General features: G+C 35.4%; 2 protein-coding genes across 3 annotated transcripts; one reads left to right on the top strand and one right to left on the bottom strand.

Moving 5' to 3' along the window:
• Positions 1–221: 221 nt before the first annotated feature.
• LOC142629993 (uncharacterized) lies at positions 222–2,088 on the bottom strand. The gene is made up of 2 exons (XM_075804054.1): positions 1,708–2,088; positions 222–584 (listed from the first exon to the last, which is right to left on the bottom strand). The coding sequence occupies exons 1-2, from the start codon at positions 2,086–2,088 to the stop codon at positions 222–224; spliced, it is 744 nt and encodes a 247-aa protein (XP_075660169.1).
• Positions 2,089–10,186: 8,098 nt separating this feature from the next.
• LOC142641077 (protein Brevis radix-like 4) lies at positions 10,187–15,977 on the top strand. 2 transcript variants are annotated; one of them, XM_075815460.1, is made up of 7 exons: positions 10,216–10,304; positions 10,590–10,656; positions 10,798–10,927; positions 11,027–11,433; positions 13,990–14,125; positions 14,446–14,849; positions 15,577–15,977. In XM_075815460.1, the coding sequence occupies exons 3-7, from the start codon at positions 10,805–10,807 to the stop codon at positions 15,653–15,655; spliced, it is 1,149 nt and encodes a 382-aa protein (XP_075671575.1). In that variant the 5' UTR covers positions 10,216–10,304; positions 10,590–10,656; positions 10,798–10,804; the 3' UTR covers positions 15,656–15,977. The 2 variants fall into 2 exon arrangements, with proteins under 2 accessions (XP_075671566.1, XP_075671575.1); XM_075815451.1 differs by having other exon boundaries at positions 10,187–10,656.
• The last annotated feature ends 12,011 nt before the right edge of the window (positions 15,978–27,988 follow it).

The following is a 27,988-nucleotide window of genomic DNA, read 5'->3' as shown; positions in this document are numbered from 1 at the left end:
TTGAACCATGACAGCTTCTCTTCGTTTATCAACTAAGTCTAGGCTTTTCTCCAATAACCCATCATTGTTGTCTGGGGTGAATAAGCTCGTCCTCAGCATTGGAAACCCAGTTTCTAATGGATTATAGCCTTTGACTCATAAGTCATTGAAAAGAGTGTCTCCTCTGTTGACCGACGAGGTGTAGTCCAATACGTCCAGAGAACATGTGGTAGCTTTTCTACCTACCTACCCTTTGCTTCGTCTAACATTTTTTTAAGCCCATTCACTATGACTTTGTTAATTGGTTCAGCTTGCTCATTTCCTTGTGGATAAACTAGAGTTGAATACGTATTTCTAATGCCTAACTCACAGCAGTATCTCCTAAAGGCTTTACTATCAAACTGAAGCCTATTATCCGAGATGAGGGTGTAAGGAATCCCAAACTGAGTAACTATGTTTTTCCACACAAACTTCTTTGCATCCAGATCCCTAATATTGGATAATGGTTCAGCTTCCACCCATTTCTTGAAATAATTAGTTCCAACTAGAAGCCATCTTTGGTTTCCCACAGCCTTAGGAAATGGTCCAACAATATCCAAGCCCCACTGAGCAAATGGCTATGAACTAAACAAAGGAATAAGCACACCCCCAAGCTGATTAATATTCAGAGCAAATTTTTGGCATTGATCACACTTTTTCACATATTCTTGTACCTCTTTCTGCATACTCGGCCACCAATAGCCCTGAGTGAGGGCTTTATGTGATAGTGACTTGCCCTCTGTATGGCTTCCACATATCCTCTCATGCAACTCTTCTAAAAGTGGTTCCACTGCCTCAAGGTGGACATAAAGCAAGTATGGTCCAGAAAAGGAACGCTTGCACAACTTTTGCTTCTCGGACAACCAGAAACGAGAAGTCTTCCTCTATACCTTATCTGGTTCCCCCTTCTCGCTAGGCAGGATACCCTTCTTGAGAAATAGGACCAAAGGATCCATCCAGCTAGGTCCTACCGTGATCTAGTGAACCTGTACCCTCTCTTTCTTCTCGTCGGTAGGCGTATGCAGATCTTCAACAAGTATAACTAGAGGTAGGTCTTGTCTAGAAGAGGTTGCCAAAGTAGCCAGAGGGTTAGTATGTGTGTTTCTGCTTCTTAGGATTTGTTGTATACCGAAAAACTTAAAACTTGATTACAACCGTCGAGCTTGATTCAAATATCCCTACATTCTTAAATCCTTAGCTTCCAACTTTCCCTTTACTTGACCTACAACCAATCTTGAATTTGAGAACACTTCCACAACTTTTTCTCCCATCTTCTGGACCATAGCAATTTCGATTAGTAAAGCCTCATACTTGGGCTCATTGTTTGTGGTCGAGAAGCCTAACCTTATAGATTTCTCAATGGTGATCTTGTCTGGGGACACTACAACTAGCCCCACTCTAGATCCCCTTTGATTTGCCGCCCCATCAACATTCAACTTCTAAGATGAAGGCCCTTGTAGAGAAATGACCTTAATCTGCTTCCCCTCTGAGGTTTGCTCCTCGTCCTCTGCCCTTACCGGAAACTCAGTAAACTCTGCCACCAAATCTGCAGGAACTTGCCGTTTAATGGAGGTCCGAGGAATATATTTGATGTCAAATGCCCCCAAAATCGTCCCTCCATTTGAAAATTCTTCTCGTATAATCAGCCTTTCGGAGCAACAACTACAGAGGGAGTTGAGTTAAAACTACCACTGTATGAGCTTGAAAATAGTGAGGGAGTTTCCGTGTAATATGAACCACGACTAAGATAGCCTTCTCCAAAGGTAAATAACGAACTTTTGCTTCGTGCAATGACTTGCTCACATAATAGACTGGCCGCTGTACTCCGTTTTCTACCCTCACCAACACCAAATTGACTGCATGAGAAGCCACAACAATGTAGGCAAACAAGACCTCTTCCTCCTTGGGTTGGGACATAATGGGTGGCCTAGACAGACATTCCTTCAACTGTTGAAAGGCTAGGGCGCATTCTTCATTCCACTCAAACCCTTTCCACTTGTGCAAAAGCTGGAAGAAAGGCCTACACCTATCTGCAGACCGAGAGATAAATTTATTCAAGGCTGTAGTCATTCCTGTAAACTTTTGGACCTCTTTGGGATTCCAAGGAGATTGTAAACCATTAATTGCCTTAATTTGATCAGGTTAATTTCAATTCCTCGATGGGTGACCATGTGGCCCAAAAATTTGCCTAAACTGACACCAAAGGAACATTTAGAAGCATTAAGGCGTAACTTATGTAGACTTCAATATTCTTACCAAGCTGAGGTTTAAACATACTAATCATCATCCTCTGATAAGTAGACCCAGCATTCTTTCACCCAAATGGCATCACCTTATAGTGATAGTTCCCAATGGGCATTAAAAAAACAGTTTTCTCCTGGTCAGCCAGAGTTAATGGTATCTGATGGTACTCCTGAAAGGCATCCAAAAAGCTCATTTGAGGATGACCAACCGTTGTATCCACTAACTAGTCTATCCGAGGTATCAGGAAGGGATCTTTGGGGCAAATTTTGTTCAAATCTGTGAAGTCCACACACACTCGTCATTTTCCATTTTTCTTCTTTACTACCACAGTATTGGGCAACCACTATGGGTGAAAAACCTCTTTTATTGCCCCTGTGCGTTTAAGCTTCACCACCTCCTCTTTGACAGCATTAGAGTGCTCTTTAGAAGAGCGCTGATGTTGTTGTTTTTTAGGGGTAACAGAAGGATTAACATTCAGATGATGACAAATGAAATCTGGATCCACCCCCAGAGCTTCATATGCACTCCATGCAAACATATCTACATTCTTTATGAGGAAAACAACCAACTCTTCCTTTTCCCGATGAGGCAATTGAACTCCCACTTGAAAGTAATTTTCCTCATTGTCATCAACGGTGATTCTTTCCAGCTTTTTGCACTTGGCACCCTCCACCACATCGTCAGAGGACATCACTGTTTTCTTTGGTTGCTACAAATCCCTTACTGTGGTGGTCGAGACTCCACCCTCTGATTGATGTCTAATTGTCGCAACCAAGCATTGTTTGGCCATAGCCTGACTTCCAACCAGTTCCACCACCTGGTTTCCTGAAGGATACTTCACCTTTAAGTGAAATGTGGAAGAAACAGCCCCCATGGCATGAAGCCAAGGCCTTGCCATGATAGTAGTATAGGGAGAATATGCATCTGCCATAATAAAATCCACCCCCACAACTTCTGACTCTGCTTGAACAAGTAATCTGATCTCGCCTTTTGGGATAACTGTCTTCCCATCAAACCCCACTAGAGGGGAATTATAGCTGACTAGATCCTCAAGTTTCAACTTAAGCCCCTTGTACAGGTCAGGATACATGATTTTTGCGCCACTACCTTGATCTACCAAGACTCTCTTCACATCATACCCTCCTATCTAGAGGGTAACCACTAGGGTATCATCATGTGGTTGAAGGGTTCCAACTTTATTCTCGTCAGAGAAGCTTAAAGCTAAAAGCTGGTCGGACCTCCATTTTTCCCCTCTTAGAGTCAGGGATCAAATCCTCCTTCTATGACCTTACCACAGACATAACCTTTAATGGGAACGAGCCAGTCTGTCCTGGGGCAGCGAGGATGACACTGATTGTTTCCAGGGGTGGTCTCGAGGAAGCATCCCTCTAGTGTGCTGACTCAACCTGGCCTCCCTGCCTAGTGGGCTGATACAGGAATTGCCTCAATTTCCCAATCCTGACCAGCTGTTCTAGGTGGTCACGTAAAGTCCTACAATCCTCTGTAGTGTGTCCTTGGTCTTGATGATACTAGCAATGAAGACTTCGATTACGCTTCATGGGGTCTCCTCCCATCTTATTTGGCCACTTAAAATATGGCTCATCCTTTATTTTCTCCAAGATTTGGTGTACAGGCTCCCTAAACACTGTGTTGATTACCTGGGTAGCAGCAGGCTCGGCATGTCCAGTAAAATCTCTCCTGGGTCGATTATTGTTATACCTCTTTGGCCTGAAATCTCTTTGGTCTTGGGGAACTACCTTTGCCTTCGCTTTCCTAGTTGCTGATCCTCCTTAGCCTGTTTATATTTATCAATTCGGTCCATTAGTTGACGCACACTTTAGGTAGGCCGACCTTAAATGTCCTCATTGCTACATCATCAAAATTTTCCCTTATCTCATTTAACATCTCTCAGTATCTATCTGAGTATGTCTTCAAGGTTTCCCTCTATAGTATAGTCTTAGACAATAAGGAATCCAAGGGGCGGGGCACCCTACTGCAGGTGACAAACCGGGCCCCAAAGGCTTTGATAAGTTCTTGAAAAGAGCCAATTGATCCTTCCGCCGACCCATCAAACCACCTTATCGCCATCGGTCCCAAACTAGATGGGAAAATCTTGCACATCAAGGCCTCATTCTAGGAGTGGACAACCATTCTCTAGTTAAAATGACTAACATGTTCCACTGGATCCGTCCTTCCACAAAACATGGTAAACGTTGGCTGGATAAATCGTCGAGGAAGTTTTCCCTTCTCAATCCTCCTTGAAAACGGTGATTTTGAAATTAAGCGCAAGGCCCTACTTATAGCATCATTTCCTAAGCCCCTATAGGCCGGGCTTCTGCTCCTTCGCCTATGATGGCGATCCTCATCACAAGAGAAAGACTCACTGTGGGGCGTCCTTGATTTGAGCTTATAACTATCATCATCATCAGACTGAGACCCCAAGCTTGAAGGAGTCCTTTCTTTGCTTACAACGCAGCTTCCTTCTTAAGTGATCAATCTCCAACTACATGTTTTTGGTATCTTCTTCATGAGACACATGACTACTACTCCTAGAATGGCTCCTACTAGTGTGAGTGGTGTGTACACTAACTTCGCGATCCCTCATTCGTTCAAGATTAAGGAACTAATCTCGAAGTTGGGATCCTCCAGACTACTCACAGTTTGGCCCTGAATCCACCATGATTGAACAAGCTCAAGGATGTTCAAATTCCCACAGACGACGTTAATTGTAAGGACACGATTTGCTTCACAGCCCAAATGAAATGGACAATGGCCCAAAGAGCCCAATATAATGAATTTGTTAGAGAGTGAGCTTGATAATGAATGTTCAATGAGTTATGTGATGGGTTAATTAATATCAGACTAAACGAGATAAACAATTTGGACAAAGAAAAAGGCTCATCGGTCGGGTCGGAGGAAGGTTTGTTCATACATATATATATATATATCTTCGACTTATACAAATGTTCAAATCCTTAATTACACAATACCTTTTCCTTCTTCAGTCTTAGATGCCCCCTCTGGTCATGGGGCTCTTCCCTTTTATATGTCCTTCTCTTCTTTCATCCCAGCCCTCCATGTGTAGATTAGATTGCTTATCTTCTTGATACTTATCCCATCAGCAACTTCCTAAAGTCTTTGTAGTAGCTGTAAGGTTGGGAACTACTGTTCATGTATCACTTCCACATTAATGCGGTCAGGAAGTTAGATACAAAGCATTCAATGTGGTGGTAGCAGCTTTATACCCAGATATTTTTCATCTCTTTGGTGACTCACCTCTCACTGAAACTTATCCTTCCAAGCATGGTTACCCATTGTCTAGGGCTTGATGGGTGGTCGCACTTCGGGCCGCTAGTCTACTGGCCGAGGAGGGGTAGCTCCTCGGATAACATCACTTGTTCACTGTGACTCGTCCTCCTCTTTGACTCAATAACCTTCCTATATTCGTCAATACTTATATGTCCTTGGACTATCTGACGTCCTCGGACGCGGCTCATGGCCCAACATCCTTATCTGGGCTTTTCTTCCCTACAATAACAATATGAGGAAGTTCATTACATTTACACGTAACACAACTTGTTAATAATTTTTTGTTAACAACTTTCTTATTTGTTTAAAAATGAAAAAGCATTTTACTAAAACTTGTTGTTTCATCCTATCCTAACCCTATGAGGGTCTTTCATTAGGTCGGTAGATGCTCCTAATTTGAGAAAGCTTTTCTTCTTTATGAAAAGTAATTGTTTCAAAAATGTGCAAGTTTGATTCTCAATGGCATATTAAAATCAAAATGAGGGTATGGTTTGTGCTTTTGTGGAGGTTACGGCAATTAGCAAAACTGTGGGCTAACTGGCTAAGCCCACAAATTTGGATTTGAAACTCAGACTCCTTGTTTTTTTTTGGGCGAAAATGCACTTTTGGTCCCTACATTTTGGGTTAATTCTCATTTTGGTCCCAAAATTGATTTCGTTACTAATGTCATCCCTAAAAAAAGAAAATCATTTTTAAAATGGTCCTTGCCGTGAGCCAACCAACGGAAAAATCTTACGTGTCTAACGGAATGCCCTGCTTGCTGACATGGCGCTGACGTGGCCATTAAAAATATTATTAAAAAATATTATTTGGCATTTTAAATGACATGTCAGCATTTTAATTTTTTTAAACAAAGCCACGTCATAAAATTTATATAAAAAAAGAAATTACTTTTTTATAAAAAAAACCTTAAATCTAATTTAATTAAAAAAAACAACTTGTTCTTCCTATTCTTCCCAATCAAACCCAGGAAGAACTCAAACCCAGATTACAAGAAAACAAACCCAACAACCAATAACTCAAACCCAAATCACAACAACACGAACGAAAAAAAAAAACCAGAGGTCAAACATAAACATAGACCCAAATCAAAAATAGAGATCAAACACAGACCCAAATCACAACAACACAAATGAAAAAAGAAACAGAGATCAAACAACAAACACAGACCTAGATTGGCGAAGGCTATGCCTCTTACTCTAGCTTCCCATCCGGGGGATTTCCAGCTGATGGTGACGTAGCCATCGACCACGCCTCCGCATCGCCTGAGATCTACGGATTTGAGGATCCAAACCCTGGCTACTCCCAATCTTTGTTCAACCCGATCCGCGTGGATAATGGAAATGGGAACGAGAACGGTTACGGTGGTTTCGGTGAAAATGACATCGGCATCGGCATCGACGACGGCGTTTTCAACTTCGACGGTCCGGTGCTTCCGCCACCAACCGAAATGGAGCTAGAGGAAGGTTCTTCTCTTCTGTCAACAATGCTAACTTCGCCAAAAAGGTCTTCGACAAGCCCGCCACAGCTCTCTCTTCCGCTTTAGCCATGGGCTTCTGAGTTCGGAGCTTGGTGTCTTTGGCCATGGGTGTCTGGGTATGGAGCAGATCAAAGAGAAATCTAAGAGACAGAGAGTGAGAGAAGAATGGGTAGAGAGAAGGATTAAATTGATGTTGTGATGTTGATGTTGGGTTGGGTAACTTGGGTTCGTGGGGTTGGGAATGGGGTTTGGTGCAAAGGATTGTAATAAAAAAATTTTAAAACTGAGAATTGAGAAATTAAAATTTCAGTTTAAATCAAATTTGTATTTTCAGTTTAAATTAAAATTAAGAAATTAAAAGTTTGTTTTTTAATTAGATTTAAGGTTTGTTTTCTAATTTAGTTTAAATACATGTGGCTTTTTTTATTAATTTAAATGCTGATATGGCATTTAAAAATGCCAAATAATCATTTTTAATAATATTTTAATGGCCACATCAGTGCCATGTCAACAAGTAGGGCATTTCGTTATACACGTAGGATTTTTCCGTTGGTTGGCTTACGGCAAAGACCATTTTAAAAAAGATTTTCTTTTTTTAGAGATGACATTAGTAACAAAATTAATTTTGGGACTAAAATGAGAATTGGCCCAAAATGTAGGGCCTAAAAGTGTATTTTCGCTTTTTTTTTTTCTGTTTTGGTAATAGGAGACTCTGTCAGCACAACATAATAAATCAATGGTGATACAATTGTGGTCAACCATGATCTTCAAGATTGGAGGCCAACCAACTATTGGTTCATTTGTTTTATTCACTTGAAAAACCAATATGGTGGGTTTCAAATTAAAAAAGAAAAAGAAAAAAAGATGAAGGTAACATGTGGGGTGGGTTTAGCACATCTATGGATTATCATAAATTTGGGTTTGGAACATAGACAAAGACAATATAATATTGCTACACGATTGGGACTATGGCCAGCATTGTTCCTCATAGTTAGAGCCCAACCCATTACTAGTTAATTTCCATTTATTTAAGGAAAATGCTTTGGATAATAATGTTATTGTTTGTACCTCTGATTCTTTAAAAAGACTAGACAAATATTTAAAAAAGGGGAACTAGCCAAATACTTGATACTGCAAACTTTGTTGCGCATTTTATAACATTGGGTTCCATAGCAATGCCTACTTTTACTCCAACCTATAATATATTCTTTTTAAGACTTACGTTAGTAGGTCCATAGACTAGAAGGGTTCTCTTGTCTGGTATCCATTTTATAAAATTCATATATTGCTCATCAAATAGAAGAAAAGTAATTAAGGGATTCTTTTCTATAGATTTTGATACCATATAATTAGGTTATGCCAAATTCGTTATATAAACAACACTAATCAGTGTATGACTTAGCAGTTGGAAGAATACTTAATAATCGCATAACATTACATGATTTGCACTTTGAAATAAACTAACATAAACCTTTCATTCACTTTTATAGTCTCATTTAGTGGGGTAAGCGTAGACTCAAGCAAATCAAACTCGCATTTGATCGAACCCTATAATTCTTGGTGAAAGACCATCTTATATAGTATCTTACTAAATTATTGACATAACCTTTGCCAATAATATGCAAACAAAATCTTAATGCTGTCGTCAAACAAGTAAAGCCTTCTCTGGTTCCTTAAGATTGTCTTTTGTCTTATTTCTTCATTTAATTTTTAAAGACATTGCAATAGCGTGCGATACCTTGGAATAATGGAAAAATGATAACTGCAAGTTGGATTAGCTCTTCAATATCTGATAGATCACAATGCTTTTTGCACGGGTATGCATAACCCCAAATTTGGGTCGTGTCTAAAATAGTCTATAATTTCAACGACAAGCTATTGGGGCGAGAATAAAAAATATATATAAATTATTTGTTTAAAAAAAAAAGTGAGAGGAAAGAGCCTACTCATCTAAAGTAAACTACTATAAAACCAATAAGATTTAGTGATGTGGACTTTTGTAGTACGTTGTACATGGATAAAATTATTAGTAAAAGGAAAATGCACTAACTTTATTTATTTTTTTACCATTTTATTTTATAATTCACCTAATATTTCAATTTCTATTTTTATATGCAATTTATTAAAATAAAATAAGCTATACCAACAAATAATATAAACAAATCAATTTTTTCTGTTCTCTACCATCTCTTTTCTTCCATCTTTTCTTCTCTCTCTCTCTCTCTCTCTCTCTCTCTCTCTCCATTAAAATAATATAAAGCCCTTTTTTAGTGTCTTAGTTAGTAAAATAGCAACTGGGGGTTTATACGCCTCCAATGCTAATGCTCAAGCTTGAACACTTGTAGAAAGTTCACACACAAAGTCACTCGTATTTTTTTGTGGAAAAAACATCGTTTGATAAAGAGAAAAACAAAGGTTAAAAAACCATGACACAAGCAAGTCAATTCTTCATTATAACATTTTCTCAATTTTATCAAGAAAAGGAAAGAGGTGGTACAATATAAATATTTAAGTTTTGTTGGCGATGGGCAATGTTTCATGCAAACAAAACGTCGGCACTCGGTACTATACAATGCCAGTGCCACGGTGAGGCATATTCACATGCCATAATTGTGATGTTGTTATATTTGGGTATTGGCACACATGCATGTCTCTTCGTTGTGATTCGTGGGAAAGACTCCTATGGGCAGAGTACTTGGTACTAAAATATATCTTTGGTAAATCATCGAACACCTTACCCTATATTTGAATAAAGGAAATGAGAATAGCGCAGAGGAGACAAAATAAAAGATAACTATAATCTACTAAATTTTAGTATATGCCGATCACTTTTCTCTCCACTATCGTTTCCCATTTCTTTGTTCCAAACACACTAACAATTATCTTTATTGACTAACTATGCTCCTATTGATTGTTCCACTCATAAAATACAAAATACATTGAAATTAAGCACAGTAAATATAATTTACAATTATGCTAAACAAATCAATTAAAGAGAAACAGAAGATTCTGCACAGTAATTTGTTCCTTAATCATATCAGCCAAAAAGAGGCAAACCAAAAAGCCCACGTTATGGCCCAGTGGGCCGTATCCAATTTCCCATTTTATAATCTTCAGCCACTCCGAACTGTCATTAACAATCAAAGTATTCGACAACATGCCTCGGACTAGCATTTTTCTTCTCAATCCCCACCACCGATCTAGCCCGTTCCCACAACACCAAGGAACACCCATTCCGTACACCTGATAGCAGGTAAACGCCCGGTAGCACGTCACACACACACACACACACACTCAACAGTCACTGAAATGAAAACACACACCCAAAGCTTACCATTATAGCCCAGCCATTACCACCATTTCTCAAGGCAAAACCAAACCCTTCCCACCAAAACCAAAAATCTCTGTCACTAAAAATTCTCAAACCATTAACTCCAACCATTTTTTATTTAAAATTAATAGTAATTCCCTTCCATTATTATTATTAGTATTTTTAATCTGTTCAGACTTCAGAGAATCTCTGATAGCGTCATTTCAGGTAGCATTTAAAGCTGAGCTCTTATTGCATAATCCGGTACAAACAAAACAGACTAACCGCTCCTCAGGTTTGTTTTTTTTATTCTTCTTCTCATTGCGTAAGCGTGTAATATTTACTAACTTTACTGTCTCTTTGTACGCACCGTTTCTTTCTTTCTGCAATGTAGAGAATTCTGATCCGAATGTGAATTCTGTTTTATGAATCGCAGAGAAAGAATGCTGACGTGTATAGCTCGTCCTAAGAAACTCGGGGATGACTCACTGAGTCAACCAGAAGAATCCGACTCCACCAACACTCCCGGCACCAAAACTCAAGCTATCAAATCCCTCACTTCTCAGGTACTGTATAAAAGCGCTTAAACCAAACCTAGGCAATTTCAGTAACTGGCTCTAATTGCGAGGGGGGCAATTCCGTCATTTTCTTTTTGTTTTTCGCAGCTTAAGGACATGGCGTTGAAGGCGTCAGGGGCGTACAGGAACTGTAGCCCGTGCACGGGGCCGCCGACGTCGACGACGGCGGCGAGTCAGGGGCAGAGTCGACTCAGGGTGACGGGCGAGTCGGACGCGGAATCGGAGAAGTTCCGGTGGTCGTACAAGAGGACGGGGAGCTCGAACTCGGGGACGAGGGTTTGGGGGAAGGAGATGGAGGCGAGGCTGAAAGGGATATCGAGCTCGAGCGGAGAAGGGACGCCGAGTTCGGCGAGTGGGCGCCGAGTCGAACCGGTGGTGCTGTTCGTGGAGGAGAGCGAGCCGAAGGAGTGGGTGGCTCAGGTGGAGCCCGGCGTGCTCATCACCTTCGTCTCGCTTCCGCGTGGCGGGAACGATCTCAAGAGGATACGCTTCAGGTAGGTCCCACTAACACCACCAATTCATTGTTTTCTTAATGTTTGAACGGTCATGATTTTTTTTTAATTTAATCAACGTGATTGGGTATTTTGTTGATTGATTCTGATCGGACGGCGATCCTGATTTTAGCGTGTAATTTACTGTTTTGCCATCATCATGGTATTTGCCAACTCTGTAGTGTGTGACTAGTGATTGATATTAATAAATAGAATATGTATAAGTGGTCCTCTTGGTGGGTGTACACGTCAGACTTGGGGGATGTTTTAGTAGATATATTAAATTTTTTTTTTTAATATATAGTAATTCAATCATTCTGTTTAGTTAAAATTAGGAGATGTTTGGATGCTTCTAAATGCTTTTTTTTTTTTGGCTTTATGGAAATAAATTCTTTTTGTGGAATATTTGGTTTAAGGGTTTGGTTAAAAAGTATGTTTAGAATATTTGTTAATGAATAATTTTAGGAAAATTTTGATACCAGTCTTATGAAAAATTAAAAAAACTATTAAAAAGTTAATTTTTTTTATAAAAACTTTCTTAAATTGATTTACTAACAAATGCATTTAAAGCAACTATTAACAAAATCTTTGTTTTAAACCTTGGTCATGTAGTGCTAGAGAGCAAGCCATTCTTTAATCTCTTAATAGGTGTTTTTTTTTTTTTTTTTTTTCTGTTTTGTTTTGTTTTGTTTTTTTTCTTGTTTTTATAGACTATTTTTGTTCAATCTTCCCTCTTTTTTATTTTTTAAGTACATCTTAATTACCAAACTATTAATAAAGAAATAAAAGTGGAAGGGTTTTATTTTTATCATCTAGGCATTTTGGGGTTTTTATTTTTGGCAAGTTACAGTTTTTTTTTTTTTTTTGAATTTTTTTATCATCTAGTCCACAATTTCACCCACACAATGCTGTGAGAGGAGGAAGTGTGATTTGAATTGGAGTTTATTGGTATCTAAACTAAAATGCAATTAGAGATTATGTGGTTTCTATAAGCTCGATAAGATGAGTTATTTTAATATTTTTTAGATAATATAATTGCTAAAGATTTTTTTTTTCTACCAAGAGTTTTTTAAGTTTAATTAGTTGATTTATTTTTTTTATGTTTCCAACAGAATTTAGATTGTCCTTCCTTACCTATCCAATTATCAAAAAACAAAAAAAAAAAAAAATTTTGATTGATAAAATTTAAGTTGTGGGCAAACTGGCATGAAAGCTCGAATGTTTGTCCTACTATGGGGATTGAAAGCCTGATTTGTGCCCCCTTTTGTTTTTTGTCTTCATCAAAATGTGAACACACAAATTTTGGAGGGTCCAAACACCACCTTAGAAAGGCTCTGTTCATTCGAAGAATTTAGGTGGGGGCCCGGGCAACACTTTGACAGTAATTTTCACGCCCTTAAGAAAAGCAATCGGGGAGAAAGTCCAAAAGTAGAAGTCATTGTGACTAGTTGTAGTGGTGGTGGGACAAATTTGATTGTGTTGGCTACCTTTTTCACTGAGTATTGTCGTGGTGTCGGGAGAAGCCACTTCCCTTTCTTTTTCAAATTCCTTCACGCCTTCCTGATTCTCCGTGGCTTTGTCTTTATCCTGACCATTCTTTTGTCATTTCATGTTGTTGTGTTATTACAACTTCTAAGAACTTGGAATTACCACTTCTTCATCTACCACTCCCAAAACGCCAAAACTACTCCTACATAACATAGTAGAAGACAAAAACATGAGGTTCTAGTAAGAATATGTTGGCTACTAACAAGGGCAGTGTTACGTAAGCTTTTAAGTCATGGTCCCTTTGCTCTCTTTTCATCTAGGAGACAACAAATGGAGTGGGGGTTTGAATTGTTTGTCCTTCCTTCATGAGATATTTGACTCATTAGTGCACTCTCAGACTCAGTGGATGCGGTATTTACTTTGGGTTAATAGTTCCTTTCTCATTAATACTCCATGGATTGACTTTAACATGAATTTGATACCAATTAAGCCATCTTAATGATGTTATATGCTTTGATTGGTTTTGCGATGTAGTCAGAATTGATTGACTGTGGACCTCACCTGTTTTTTTTTTTTTTAATTTTTTTTTTTATAGTATGACACCCCCCTAACGTAAGGTCAATGTTTCTCACCATAAAGAACTACTTTATTACTTGCATCAATTTTTCAGTCTTTGCGTTTAATTATTCTCGAGTTCCTTTTGTCAAAAAAATGTAAGTGTGAATCAGTTTAGTGGCCTAACATTATTGACTACAGTTCTTTTAAGACTATAACCAACAATTATTTAATATAATAATGGAATTGGTTCAAGGCTTTTTTAAGCATTAGGCATGCGGACTAATTATAGTAGGTAAGGAACTTGATTACATGTTTGTAAGATGTAAGAGTATTATTACGTGAAAGTGGAAATAAAAAACAAACTTGCATTACTTTCTCTATAAATCTACAAAACTGATCTGTACTGTATAAAATGAATGACACTTTCCATGTGCCATGGCCACTGTTGCTCAATTCTTGTAACGTTTTTTCATAATTCTAGAATTTTGAATTGTGGTTATTTTCTATGATTAGTCGAGACATGTTTAACAAATGGCAAGCACAAAGGTGGTGGGCGGAGAACTATGACCGGGTTATGGAACTGTACAATGTCCAGAGATTCAACCGCCAAGCTTTCCCACTTCCAACCCCGCCAAGATCTGAAGATGAGGTCAGCTATGAACCTAATTAAGTGTTAGATATATCATCAAGGATAATCAAGAACATTATGGATGCACATTATACTGCTAAAATTTAAGTGTATTGACATTGGATATTATTATCTAATTTGCATCAATTGGTTGAAACGTTTTTCCATTCGACCACAAACGTAAATATGCTAGAGCAATAAACTTTTTTCATAGAATCAAATTTTCTCATACGTGGCCCTGGCCCAGAAATGATGAATTTATGAATTTTAGCCTACTCTAATTTTTTTTTCTTTATGTCAATTTTGTTTTGCACTAATGATGTAATTCTTCTCTACTATAGCAAAGCTTAAAGATGGAGTCTGCAGAAGATAGCCCTGTAACACCCCCACTGACAAGAGAACGCTTACCACGTAACTTGTATCGTCCGACAGGGTTGGGAATGGGGTACTCATCCTCAGATTCACTTGAACAACATTCGATGCAATCCCGACATTACTATGACTCAGGTGGTCTCGCCTCAACTCCAAAACTTTCCAGCATCAGTGGTGCCAAGACAGAGACTTCATCAATGGATGCTTCAATAAGAAGTAGCTCTTCTAGAGAGGCAGATCGCTCAGGGGAGCTGTCCATAAGCAATGCTAGTGATCTTGAGAGTGAGTGGGTTGAACAAGATGAACCAGGGGTTTATATCACAATTAGAGCATTGCCAGGTGGAAAAAGGGAGCTCAGACGAGTCAGATTCAGGTAAGCTTCTTGACAACTCTTAGGACAGATTGAAAGTCCCTTAGGATTTAGGAACATACGATGTGGCCCGGTTTTAACTCTTGATAATCTTGCAGCTATCTGATAGAGTGCAGAGTAGTTAAATGTTCATCTGGTAGTTCAATCCCTTAGCAATCTGTATGTCAGATGCTTACAATGTTCCAAGCCAAAAGTGCAAATGCAAAAATTGGTGGGTCATAACCTATACCCCAAAAGGGGTCAAAATCTAGCCGTGTATACTTGCCTCCCTTACTCATAGCTTGTCTCTCATAAACTTGGGGTTGCCAGACCACAAATGATCTGCTTTGGGCATTGTGGCCCATCAAAGCGAATTTCCTGAAGTTTACATCCATTGTAATGCCCTAGAACTGGGTCTTCTATGGATTTTATTAGACTTGGACATAATCTCCAAGCATGATATTAACTTATTAAGGCTTTAATTAAGGTTCCACAAATTGCCAATTATAACTTGAATTTCAAACATATCATGAACACAATTATCAGATATCAAAGCACTGTAACATTATTATCATTGCTCTCAATTATGCTGTCTCCACTAATCTTTTTCGTTTCCCATTGTAATTTAGTCTTTACAAAAAACTGAGGCTACAAAAGTTGTTCCTTTTTCCCTATTTTATTTGTCATTATGATATGGAACTGTATTGACTTGAATGCTCTTGATTATACTTGTCAAATTTGCATCATGCAGCCGGGAAAAATTTGGGGAGATGCATGCTAGATTGTGGTGGGAAGAGAACCGTGCGAGGATACATGAACAATACTTGTGATTGAGCAAACAGGGCGCCTGCTTGGTGCTTTCCAGGGTGTGGAGGTGTTGCTTATTAGAGTGTTTTTTCATTTATTTTGCCACACTAGTAAAAAGTCTCGTCTATAGATAATTAGGTATGCAAACAGGTGCTACTAGCACCACTTGATGTTTTGGGGGCTGCACACAACATTTGTTAGTGAGTCACGCTTATGATTTTTTATTTCTTTCTTTTCTTTTTCCCCTTGATTGCGTCAAATATTCTCATGGGATGTGGGTGGTAAAATTTATAATCGATAAGTCAATATCAATGAAAAAAATATGTTCACTTCTTTTTGAGTAAATTATTTCTGAATTTTATTGTTATGATTTTACACCAAGTTTCAAGTGGTATGAAAAAATACACTCCGCCCTTTTCCAAGTTGGTCTTATTAGTTCGCATATTTTGCCTTCTTTATGAGCAAGCGAATGACTAAAAAGTAAAACACTTGTAAACAAATGTTCCATATTTGCACCGAATTTTGTTGCAATTCTTCCTGGTCTCCCCTGAGCTGGGAGTTGCTTGTGTTGTGAGTGGGAACTTGTCAAAACTCAAATCTAATTCATCACTTTCACCAATTCCTTTTTCCAAATTTTGGTGAAGCAAATGAGGACAATGATGGGTGGACACTGAAAGGCAAAGATGCTGTTGTCCATTTGTCTATTCTATTATGCTCATCTCATCTCTTTTGGTCGCGGAAAGGGAAGTTGAAATCTTTCCCTCCATTTGGATTCATTTGAAAGCATTTTTTTTTCCTTTTTCCCTAAGCACCTGTTGTTTTACTCAAGTACTCAACCAACTATGCTCCCCATCCATGTGCAGTTGAGTTCATAGTTTATACTTTTTGCCTTACCCGTAAGCAAGATGCTCATTTCATAAGATGCCTCACTTGGACTAGGAAAATTGCAATCCGAAGCAATGGAAAAAACGCCCTACCCCACTTGACCTGCCTTGTTCTGCACGGCTTTTTCCTGCCTCGAAGAGGTGATAAGATGGAGACACTTTTCGCTTGACCTATCCCACCTTAAATGTATATGTGTGTGTATATCATCTCCAAAACAAACAATTAGTTCTCATCTCTTACTACTCTCATTGTTTCTCTTTTCCTTAATGTTTCATCTTTATCTCGTCAATGTTGAAACCATCTTATTAGGATTAATGAAACAATTCTAACTCACCTCGAACCTAACCTGCCCCCCTCCTATCCCACTTTTTTCATCCATGATCTGAGGCCCTCTACGCCCCATTTTTATCCCCTAGATGCAAGCTTGGCCATGGGCATGTATCATATTTAACCGATTTTGGATAGGGCTGAAAAAGAATTGAGGTCGGCAAGTAATACGTTGGTAAAGCATATCTTGGTAAATTATTTCTTTTTATTTATTTTCTTAAAAATGGAAATAAATTAACTTGGTAGAAAGTAGGATTAAGCTTGATTTATTTAGCTCAAGAATGAAAAAAAAAAATGCGATTGGTTGAGATGATTACCAAACTAGCTCACAGAGCTAAGTACAGCCTGCTTAAGTCTGCTTAGACTGCTAAGCACCGTGTTTAAAAAAAAAAAAAAAAGCCGGGGGGGGTGGGGTGGAGTGGGATTGAGAGGATGGACCTCCGATGGGCCGATATAGGTCTTTACTATCAGCCTCACTTTGCTTGAAAGTGGCATTGGGGAGCATGGACCAAGCCCAGATAGGAAGAGAGTCCTATGGCCCCAGTTAGACCGAACTCCAAGCCCAATTACATCTAAATTCTTAAGGAGCTTGCTCTTTCCTGAGTTGTAATGAACATTGAACAGTCCCTGTATGGGCTTGGACCATTGGACCTACATTAACCCATACTTACCCACCATTACATCATTTTGTAACTGGGAAGTAATTTTCTAATGGTGATTGGTACTAAGCAGCCGTATAGCAATAACTTCCTTGGAACTTGGAGGTAGTGATACAGACCCATTTGGTAACGTTGTTTTAGTAATATTGTTTACTTATATTACTGTTTAAGGGACTTCTCCTGTTTGGACTGAATTTTTTTTTTATTCCAAAAAAGATCCCTCTATCCTAAAATTTAGGAGAAACAAAACTTGAGGATAACACAGTAATAATATCCCTTTTAACTCCCACCTGAAACATGGCCTACAAAATAGAACAACTCTCTTGGTGGTTTTCAAACTCAACTTGATATCTATTAGAGATTTAAACTGCCACAATTTTCATATTCCTTCGAGTACTAAAATACTCAACCCCCTTTTAAAATACAATGGATGGACCATAGTACAATGTTGGTTTTGGAAGTGTTGTGTTTAGGAATCATCTTTGGATTCCTTTTGTTTCTTTGTCCAATGATATGTTGCTCTGAATCCATTTCTCCCTTCTAATTATTGAATTGCATTAACATATATCTTATACTCATTTGATTGGGCTCTTTTTTGTGGTAGATTTAAAAATAAAAAAAATCAATACCAATTTTAAGGGTTCATAAATTCTTTAGCCATATGGGGTATATAGGGAAAAACTTGCTTTCATAATTCAAAGGGAATTTCCAATAGACGGCCGTACGGCTACAATTTCTTGCGTTATCCGATCATAACGAGAGGTCGAACACTACTATTAGGTTTAACTTTTTTATTTTATTTTTTTTATGGGTTTAATAAATCATATAAAAAAAAAAGGATAGATGAAGATGTGAAATTTGATATGTTTTGATCTATACCACACTTGAAAAAGTAAATCTAATATGTTTTGAGTTTTTTTTTTCTTTGATTCTTTAATATTTTCTTCTACTTTGTAAACTAATAGATAATTGTTTAGGAAGCAAGGACTATTCAGTGTGGGCATCCTCAAGAACAGAGACGATGTATCTCGATTATCTTTACTTTAGCAATTCATCAATGTATGCAAAGCCGTATACCCAGACTACTAAGAAAAGGATCGAAAGACTAGGAAAAACAACAAACCACTGAAGCTAGGCGTGGAAATCATATTGTTTGTAAAGGCAAGATGTGGTTTAGTTTTTCAAAAATGTAATTTCTTTTGCAGTTTTTGGAGTGGGGTTGTTGGGCTAATTTATTGATTAATTATTTAATGTAAATGTTAGTAGAATGGGAGTATTGTGAGTGGCTTTGGAATATTCAGGTCGTAATCTAGATGGCCGTTTTGCATCAATATTAATATTTTTTGTATAAAATTGTGTAATTGTTTACCTTATTTTCTTTAACTAGAAGGATATGGAAATAGAAAAACATTTTAGTCAAATACAATGATGCATTTGTCAAGTTGTAGAACCACACTTGGTTTGACAAGAATTTTTTATTATTTTTTTTTTTATATTTAAGTTATTTTGATTGAATGCAGACATATTTGCCTTTTCATTTCTCTTAGTCTTAGATGATTGAGATTTGAGAGCTATGTGGATTGATTAATCTAATTGGTCAAGTAATCCTATACTAAAATCAATTTCTTTTAGGTCGGACCAATTAATCCTGAAACTATAAGCAAACTTTGTTACTACTAAGATATGGCCATGTACAAACATTCAAATGTGATTTAGTGAAACAGTTGGGCATTCGTTTTTTCTTTTCTTTTTTCCCGAATAAAAAGAGAGTCTTTGGTGTGGACTCATCAACCTCATGCCACGTGATGACAATGAGTAATATTATACGTACCATTTGTACTTGAGAGGGCTATCATTATGGGCACAACATATTTATTAAAGTACTACTCTAATCGCTCAACTCTTGCCAAGTATTATGTCAAACGATACAAGAACTCCTATCACCAAAACACACTCTTTGGTGGTGGGCATTCAACCTCTTGATGTTAACGTAGTTAATTCTAGATATTATGGAGGGATCATGCATAGCGTTGACGATGTTTGTAACGGATGTTGATATAATGTTGCACGGTGCTGAGATAGTGAGTTAGTGATAGTTTGTACATGTTACTCAAATTAATTCTTGGACCTTTCTCTTTCATTTGAAATTTAAAAAATAAAACCTTTTTTTTATAGAAGGTTAGAAAAATAAAAATAAAAATAAAATACATCTTAAATTTTATAAGATTCTTTTGTATGCTTAGAGGCTCTTCTAATTTTTTTTAAAGGTTAACACTTTCTATTTATCTTAATTCAAGGTTGTTGCATTTTTCAATTGCAAAAATACCTAGAGGTGTGATTGAAAAATATTGTAACTCCGAATTATGATGGATTAAATTTATTAACTTTTACACTTCGTTTGGGAGCCCATAAAGGAATAAAATGAAACAAGTAAATCGTAGAGGAACACTAGCCTAATTGTTATCCAATATAATTTGAGATTACTACATTTTCCAATCACAAAAAAATCTAGGGGTGTGATAAGTATTGTGCATTTGTAGGTAAACTAATTTTTATATCACACCTCTAGGATATTTTTATGATTGAAAAATATAATAATCTCAAATTATAATGAATGAAAATTATTATCATTTATCCAAAAATAAATTATCAAATTATAATAAATTATCTAAATTAACCCTTACACTCAAAGGCTAGTATTTTTAAAAAATATGTGTGGATGAAAAAGTGTGTGAAAATACGTGTAATGTTGTTGAATTATTTATAGGGGATGTATACTTTTGTTATTTCCACTCATCATACTGCTTAATTTGGCATTTCTAATTCTACACAAACCAGTCTGAAATTTTAATTTTTCTATATATATATATATATATACATATATATATATATATGAGTTTTTTTTCCATAGATCTTGAAAATTTATCTCTATTTCTCTATATATTAAAAGGATTTAAAAAGGTAATTATTGTCTTTTTTTTACTGTAAAAAATACCCGTAGTTAATTAATTTGTCATTATTCCATGGGGTTAAAATAGTAAATTGACAAATTTTAAAAACAAAAAACCTACTGAGTAAAAACTCTCCCATTATTTTTTTGAGTAAAATTTAATAATTTGCATCCATTATATATAATTGAGGTTATTATATTTTCTAATCACAAAAAAAAAAAAAAAAACTTAGGGATGTGATGAGTACTATGCATTTGTGGGTGAAATATTTTAACAAAATTAATGAAATCAAAACTTAGGATATAGTTCCAACTTTTTTTAAAAATTCTTTAACAAAATTGATGAAGTCAAAACTTAAGAAATAATATGCATATGCTAATAATATTATTAGCATATATATATATATATATATTATTTTTGGGATCTTCAATCCCTTGAAAAGAACTATTGCAGAACATTTGTAAAAGATTGTGAGGGAAATTTAAAAACAATAAATGTGTATTTTTTTTCAAAGTAGAATATCATAAATTTTGTCATAATATTTTAAACTTTTAATACATATGTATACACCATCTCCTACTATAGGAGGTGAGTTTTAAAGCCAAACTTTCTGTAACAGAAGACCTAAAACTCAAAAGTAGTAAAATTTGCTAAAGTTACATTTACAAACAAAGTTCACACTATCAATGCGCCATGATCCAAATCTTGTTTCCCATTTATATGCTGCTACTATATTTCTCAATTCTCATTTTCAAATATTGCTAAGTATCTTTCCACTTTGTTTTTCATTCTTGTCGATGGTGAAAGCTAAGAGAGCCATCTTTCAACAAACTCATCCAATAACTATAAAACTAAAATCATCCCGCACGTGCTCAAAGGTTATTTTATTTTTGTAAATGTTAATAATTTGAATCAATTATAATTTGATATTATTACTTTTTCCAATCACAAAAAATTCTAGGGGTGTAATTACATCCCTAGAGATTTTCTATAGAGAGTCTATAGGAAATAACTTAGCAAAAAAAAAAAAAAGGGGTCTGCTTGAAGTAAATGCAAAATCTGTAACTTATACAGTGATGAAAATCTTAGAAACTGAAATTTGTCTTTTAAATCATAACCCATAAGGATCCCTGTGGACTGAAAGAGTGATTTTGAACTCCACTAACTTTACTAAGTTGTCCTAAGGACCTCGAAGGAGTTTGGTTACTTTGGTACTATTATACATGCATCGATCACAAGTAATGAACTGGTCAAGAATTTTAGTGACGCCAAGAATTCTGAATTAGCAAGCTAGTATAGTATAATTGTTTGTTTGAAGGAGTGAGAGAGAAATAAGAACGAACCCAAGTGCATGTCATCAGTTTGGCCATCTGCTCGAGCACCAAAGCTCATGACATCAAAATCGATTAAGGCAGACCTTCTCCACCCCTTGTGATGTAAAACGTGTCTACTCTTTTGTGCCTCAAATTCAATGCCTTTCACAACTGACACTGCTTCTCTGCTGAAAACACCATTGAAATAATAGATAGACAGCACTAAGGGCAATTTGGCATGGAAGAAAGGTCGGCTCATGTTGTTGTTTTAATCTATGTATGCGTCTGCAATAATATGTCAGTTTTGAGTGAGTAGTTTTGTTTGTATAAGATTAAGAGTAGTGTGACATTGAGCAAGATCAAGAGTTAAAGAGTTGTGACTTCGCCGATAAGCTCTTGCAGTTGCTGGGAAGTTATGAAAAAAAAAAAAAAACATACGTGCAAAGTTTACGGCTTTGTGAAAGCCATGGAATGTGGAGATAGTTGTCTCAACTCTGAACTGCTATCTTCAATTATCAATATTATTACTTAGTTTTTTATATATTCTATACTATTATTTAAGCGGCTGCTTTTGGACCAGATTTTTTTTTATTCCAAAATACCTTTGAAGCCGAAGGAGTAGTGTACCATCAGTTATTAATACTGATGGTACCCTACTCTTTTCAGCTCAGGCTTATAAGGGAGAAAGTGGGAGAAACTCTTGGCGGTGTGGGACAAAGAAAGTTCCCAGGGAGTATGCAATTAGTTTCCTTCTTGGAGACTTGAACCCCGGTCCTTACCCTCCACACCTTACAAGCATTTATACTTATGGAGTGACCACCGCACCAAGGGTGCGCGGTGGTACTACTATTATAAAGGTTAAAGGTTAATAATTTACATCTATTATAATTTAGAAATATATAATTTTTATTTTTCAAACAAATAAAAATGATAAATTTTAGAGATAAGCAGTAACTGTAATTTCTTTTTTGAATGTGAATGCAAAAAATTTTAAATTTTAGGAGTTATCTTTTTGAATTCAAAATGAAATTTGTTATTTGACATTTATGACCCTTTTTTTAAATGAAGTTACCATTTATTAATGAGGGTATTTTTGAACCACAAAAAAATCCAGTTGAAAGAGGGGAATCTTTTTATCTATACTACTATTTAAAGGGCTTCTCATGTTTGGACCAGATTTTATTTTTGTTCTAAAATACCCCTACACCTCTAGGTTTAAGTAAAGACAAAACTAAAGGATAATTTGGTAAAAATACATGTCTAACTTGCACTAAAATATTGCCTACAAAATAAGAACACCCTTCCACTAACCCACTTCTTCAAAGTAACTATACGTTTATTTTTATTTTTAAATAGAAAAATAAGTTAAATAATCCACGTTGCTGCTGTTTTTTTTCCTTAAAAAAAAACACCCCATGTTTATCCAGAAACAAAACTAAATATCAAAAAAAAAAAAAAAAACTAAATAGATATATACACTTTTTTTTTATGATAAGTAGATACATCTTTAACTCCTACTAAAATGTTACTTACAAAACATGACCACTCTTCTAATGGTTTTCAAATTGCTCTTTCTATTTTTTTTTAAGGTTAATAATTTGCATCTATTATAATTTGAAATTACTACATTTTTCAATTACAGAAATACCTAGGTGTGATTAGTGTTCTGGGTTTTGGATGAAATAATTTACTCATCACACCCCTAGGTTTTTTTGTGATTGAAAAATGTAATAATCCCAAATTATAATAGATTCAAATTATTAACTTTACAAGAAAAGAGAAAAAAAGAAAAGCATCTGAGCACGCGCGTAAGCGCGTGTTCAGAGGCTAGTTTGTATTTATTAAGAGGATTCAGAAAGTTAGTTATTGTTTTTTTTTTCTGTCAAAAATACCCCTAAATTAATTAACCAACAATTTAAAAATAGGGTTAAAATAGTAAATTGGCAAAAGAAAGTTAGTTATTTCTTTTTTTATTGTCAAAAATATCCCTACCTAAAACTTAAAAATGGGGTTAAAATAGTAAATTGACAAAAATAATAAATTCATACATCTACGTTGAAATGTCTTCCTGCTTCTAATAAACTCTTACTTTTACGTTGATTTAAATTCTTACATCTACTCATTAACTCCCTACAAAATAGGATCACTTTTTTATTAGTTTTAAAACTCCTCCAATCTACAAAACTCATCCACGTATTCATTACACCTTTAGATTTTTTTTTTTTTTTTTTTTTGTGATTGGAAAAAGTAGAATTTCAAATTATAATAAATGCAAAGTATTAATCTTTACCCAAAAAATAGAAGAGCCTTTGAGCATGCGCTCATGCGCGTGCTTAGAGACTAGTCTATACTACTATTTATGCGTGCACCTGTTTGGACCAGATTTTTTTTATTCCAAAATATCCCTACACCCTTAGGTTTAAGTGAGACAGAACCAAAGGATAGTTTGGTAAAAATATATGTCTAACTTGCACTAAAATATTGCCTACAAAATAGGAACATTTTACCACTAACCCACTTCTTCAAAGTAACTATACTTTTATTGTTTTTTTTTTGAAAAAAATAGAAAAATAAATTAAACACCTCACATTTATCTAAAAACAAATCTAAATATATATATATATAACTAAAGGACAATTAGGATTGTTTTTGTTCTAAAATACCCTTATGTTCCTATGTTTAAGTAGAGACAAAACTAAAGGACAATCCGGTAAAAATAAAATCTTAACCTCCACTAAAACATTGCCTAAAAAATAAAATCACTTTCCTATTGATTTTCAAATTTATTTATCCAATTATAAATTATATTCTCAAAATAAAAATTATATATATAATAAAAAACATAGATTTTTTTTTTCTACTACCACTTAAAAAAAAAAAAGCCTCATTTCACGCACGAAGCGTGTGGGATGAGGATAGTCTATACTATTATTTAAGCGGTTGCACCTGCTTGGAGTGGATTTTTTTTTAGTTCCAAAATACCCCTACACCCCTAAGTTTAAGTAGAGACAGAACTAAAGGATAGTTTGGTAAAAATACACTTCTAACTTTTACTAAAACATTGCCTACAACATAGGACTACAATTTTATTTATTTATTTATTTATTTTACAATTTCAAGCAAAATAAATCCTAAATTTTAGGATTTTAGAATCCTCTACTTATAGCCTATTGACCAACACGGTTTTACATTAAAAAAAAATGTTTTAGGTATTTTTATTCCTAAAAGTTTGTCTATTATTTAGAAGCAGTTTCCTTCACAATTTTATCTTTAAAGATAACTTCCCCAATATTACTTTTCTCTTTCAAACTTTACGTATATAGCAATTGCTTACAAAGTCATCATATGAATGGTTGGTTTTTTTTTTTTTTCCCTTCTCATTTTACTTTGTATTTTACAATTATATTCTAACACAATTGATTCTCTATTTTCTATATAGTGATGAGATGGTGAAGTTGAAGTAAATGCAAAGGAATTTAAGAAACTTTAAGAACTAGAAAATTCATTGACAGAATCCTCACATGAGCAGTTGGTACATTTTTTTCTTTCTCATTTAACTTCGCATTTTGCACTATTTTCTAACAAAGTTGATTCTCTATTTTCTGTATAGGGAAGAAAGGGTGGAATTGAAGTAAATGCAAAGGAATTTAAGACCCAAACAATTCATTGAAGGTATGTTCTTAAATTCTTAGTAGAAAATTTCATTAAAATTTTGCATAAAAATTTTGCATTCTAATTATAGGCTTCTCTTTTGTGTTCAACGGGAACCCAAGTAGTCAAGTACTCAACTAATGCAGTCTGGATGTAACAACCATAAAAAAAGAGTTTGTTATTTGGCAAAGGTGAATTATTTGTTGATATGAGTTCATTTGACACAAAGGTGCTATCCGAGAAAGTGCTAGAGTTTTTTATGGCAGTTGGGCAAGAAAAGAGAGTCTTGAAATGAAAAGAACCTGATGAAATCTGAAAGGAATCGGCATACCCTTTATATGTAAAATGCACAAGAAGAACCAAGAAACATGTACCAAGAATGAGAATGGGATTTGAAGTTTGTTGTTTGTGAATAAAGGATTCAATAATGTCAATGAAGTTATAAAGCTTGGATTTGGATTTGGAGTTTTGAGGAAACTATAGATTGTGGTTGATGCAACTAGGATGAGAACCTTTCTTCATCTCTCTCACGATCTCTCTTTCCCTGGGTTTTTTTTTTTGAAAAGGATTCGTTATTTTTTTAGAAGTGTAATGAGAGTGGGTTCCTGTTTATTTAGCAAACAATTGTAGTTTTTTTTTTTCTTCTAAGTTTGGATGACAGCTTCAATAGTAATTTTTCTGGGTTTGGGTTTGCACAAGTCTGCCAAAGGACCATTTTTTTTTCTAGGTTTGACAGTTATTATTATTAATTTTTCTTAGTTTTTTCTTTTGCTTTTTTCTTTTCTAGACAGTTGGCTTGCTGACTCCAACTATATAGCAATTTGATTTAATTTCTTGCATTGATTTAATTTCTTTTTTTTTTTCCCGATAAGCAAGAGAGGGTTGATTTGATTTTGTCGATGATTGGTTTGGGTATTTGCAGTCCTATTGCTAGGATTTTTTTATGGATGGTTTATGCATTTTTATATTTCAAAGGGTTCTCATTCTCTTTTGACATGCAAATAGAGCAGAGATTCTCAGACCACACCACATGGAATACATACGTGTTAAGTGGAAATTGACACTTTTTGGAAAAACTGTTGGGTGCATAACGCACGTTGATTCAGCCCACACAAGATTAGAGCTTCGGCTTGAAATACTCCTACGTTTAAGTAGAGACAAAACTAAAGGATAGTCTGGTTTTGAGAATATAATTTATAGGTGGATAAATAAATTTGAAAATCAATAGGAAAGTGACCCTATTTTTTAGGCAATGTTTTAGTGGAAGTTAGGGTTTTATTTTTATCGGATTGTCCTTTAGTTTTGTCTCTACTTAAACATAAGAATGTAAGGGTATTTTAGAACAAAAGCAATCTGGATTGCCCATTAGTTTTGTTTTTGGATAAACGTGGGGTGTTTAACTTATTTTTCTATTTTTTTAAAAAAACAATAAACGTATAGTTACTTTGAAGAGGTGGGTTAGTGGAAGAATGTTCATATTTTGTAGGCAATATTTTAGTGCAAGTTAGACATGTATTTTTACCAAACTATCATTTAGTTTTGCTCTACTTAAACCTAGGGGTGTAGAGGTATTTTGGAACAAAAAAAAAATCCGGTCCAAATAGGTGCAGCCGCTTAAATAGTAGTAAGATATATCTAACTTGTACTAAAATATTGCCTACAAAATAGGAACACTCTTCCACTAACCCACTTCTTTAAAGTAACTATACATTTTTTTTAAATAGAAAAACGAGTTAAACAACCCAGCAACCCCACGTTTAGCCTAAAAAATAGGGTTACTCTCCTATTGATTTTCAAATTCATTTCACAAGTTTATGCTTCATGTTTATTGTACTTATCATTATTGTGTACGTTTTAAAGTCTCTATTAATAACACAAACACACATATTTTGTATCATAGGTTCATGGCAAATGCTGCTGAAAAGTTATTAGAATGTGGAACAAATAACATTGCTCCACCAACTTCTCCACTGTAGCCGGCATAATATTAATAAGTTTGCATATTCCATATTTCAGATGTAGTGAATTATTTTACAGTTTTATTTGATGTAAATATTTCACTTTTCTACATTGATCCATCAACTTTTCATAATAGCTTTTGTAAAGGTCATCACATGCATTTTGTAAGTAGTTTTATTGTTACGATTTCATTATGCATTTTCATTATATGCACTATTTATAAGATTTATTCAATGGATCTTTTTTTCCTCCCCTATAGGTTAATACTAAATTATAGCATCATCTTCCAATTAATAACACGTTGATTACTACATAAACAAAATTGGCAAAAATTGATAGTAATTACGGAATACTAGCCTCTGAGCACGCATGTGAGCGCATGCTCAGAGGCTCTTCTATTTTTTGGGTAAGAGTTAATTTAGAGCATTTATTATAATTTGGGAGTATTACATTTTCCAATCACAAAAAAAACCTAGGGGTGTGATGAAAAATTATTTTACCTGTAGTGATCAATTGTTTATGCGTTAGCATGTGTGATGAATGTTATGCATTTGTAGATGAAATATTTTTTTCATTACACCCCTAAGTATTTTATGATTAGAAAATGTAGT

The sequence above is a fragment of the Castanea sativa genome, chromosome 1 (assembly GCF_040712315.1).
Source record: "Castanea sativa cultivar Marrone di Chiusa Pesio chromosome 1, ASM4071231v1".
Lineage (NCBI taxonomy): Eukaryota > Viridiplantae > Streptophyta > Magnoliopsida > Fagales > Fagaceae > Castanea > Castanea sativa.
Note: the sequence above shows the minus strand (reverse complement) of the source record. Positions and strands in the feature narration are given on the sequence as shown.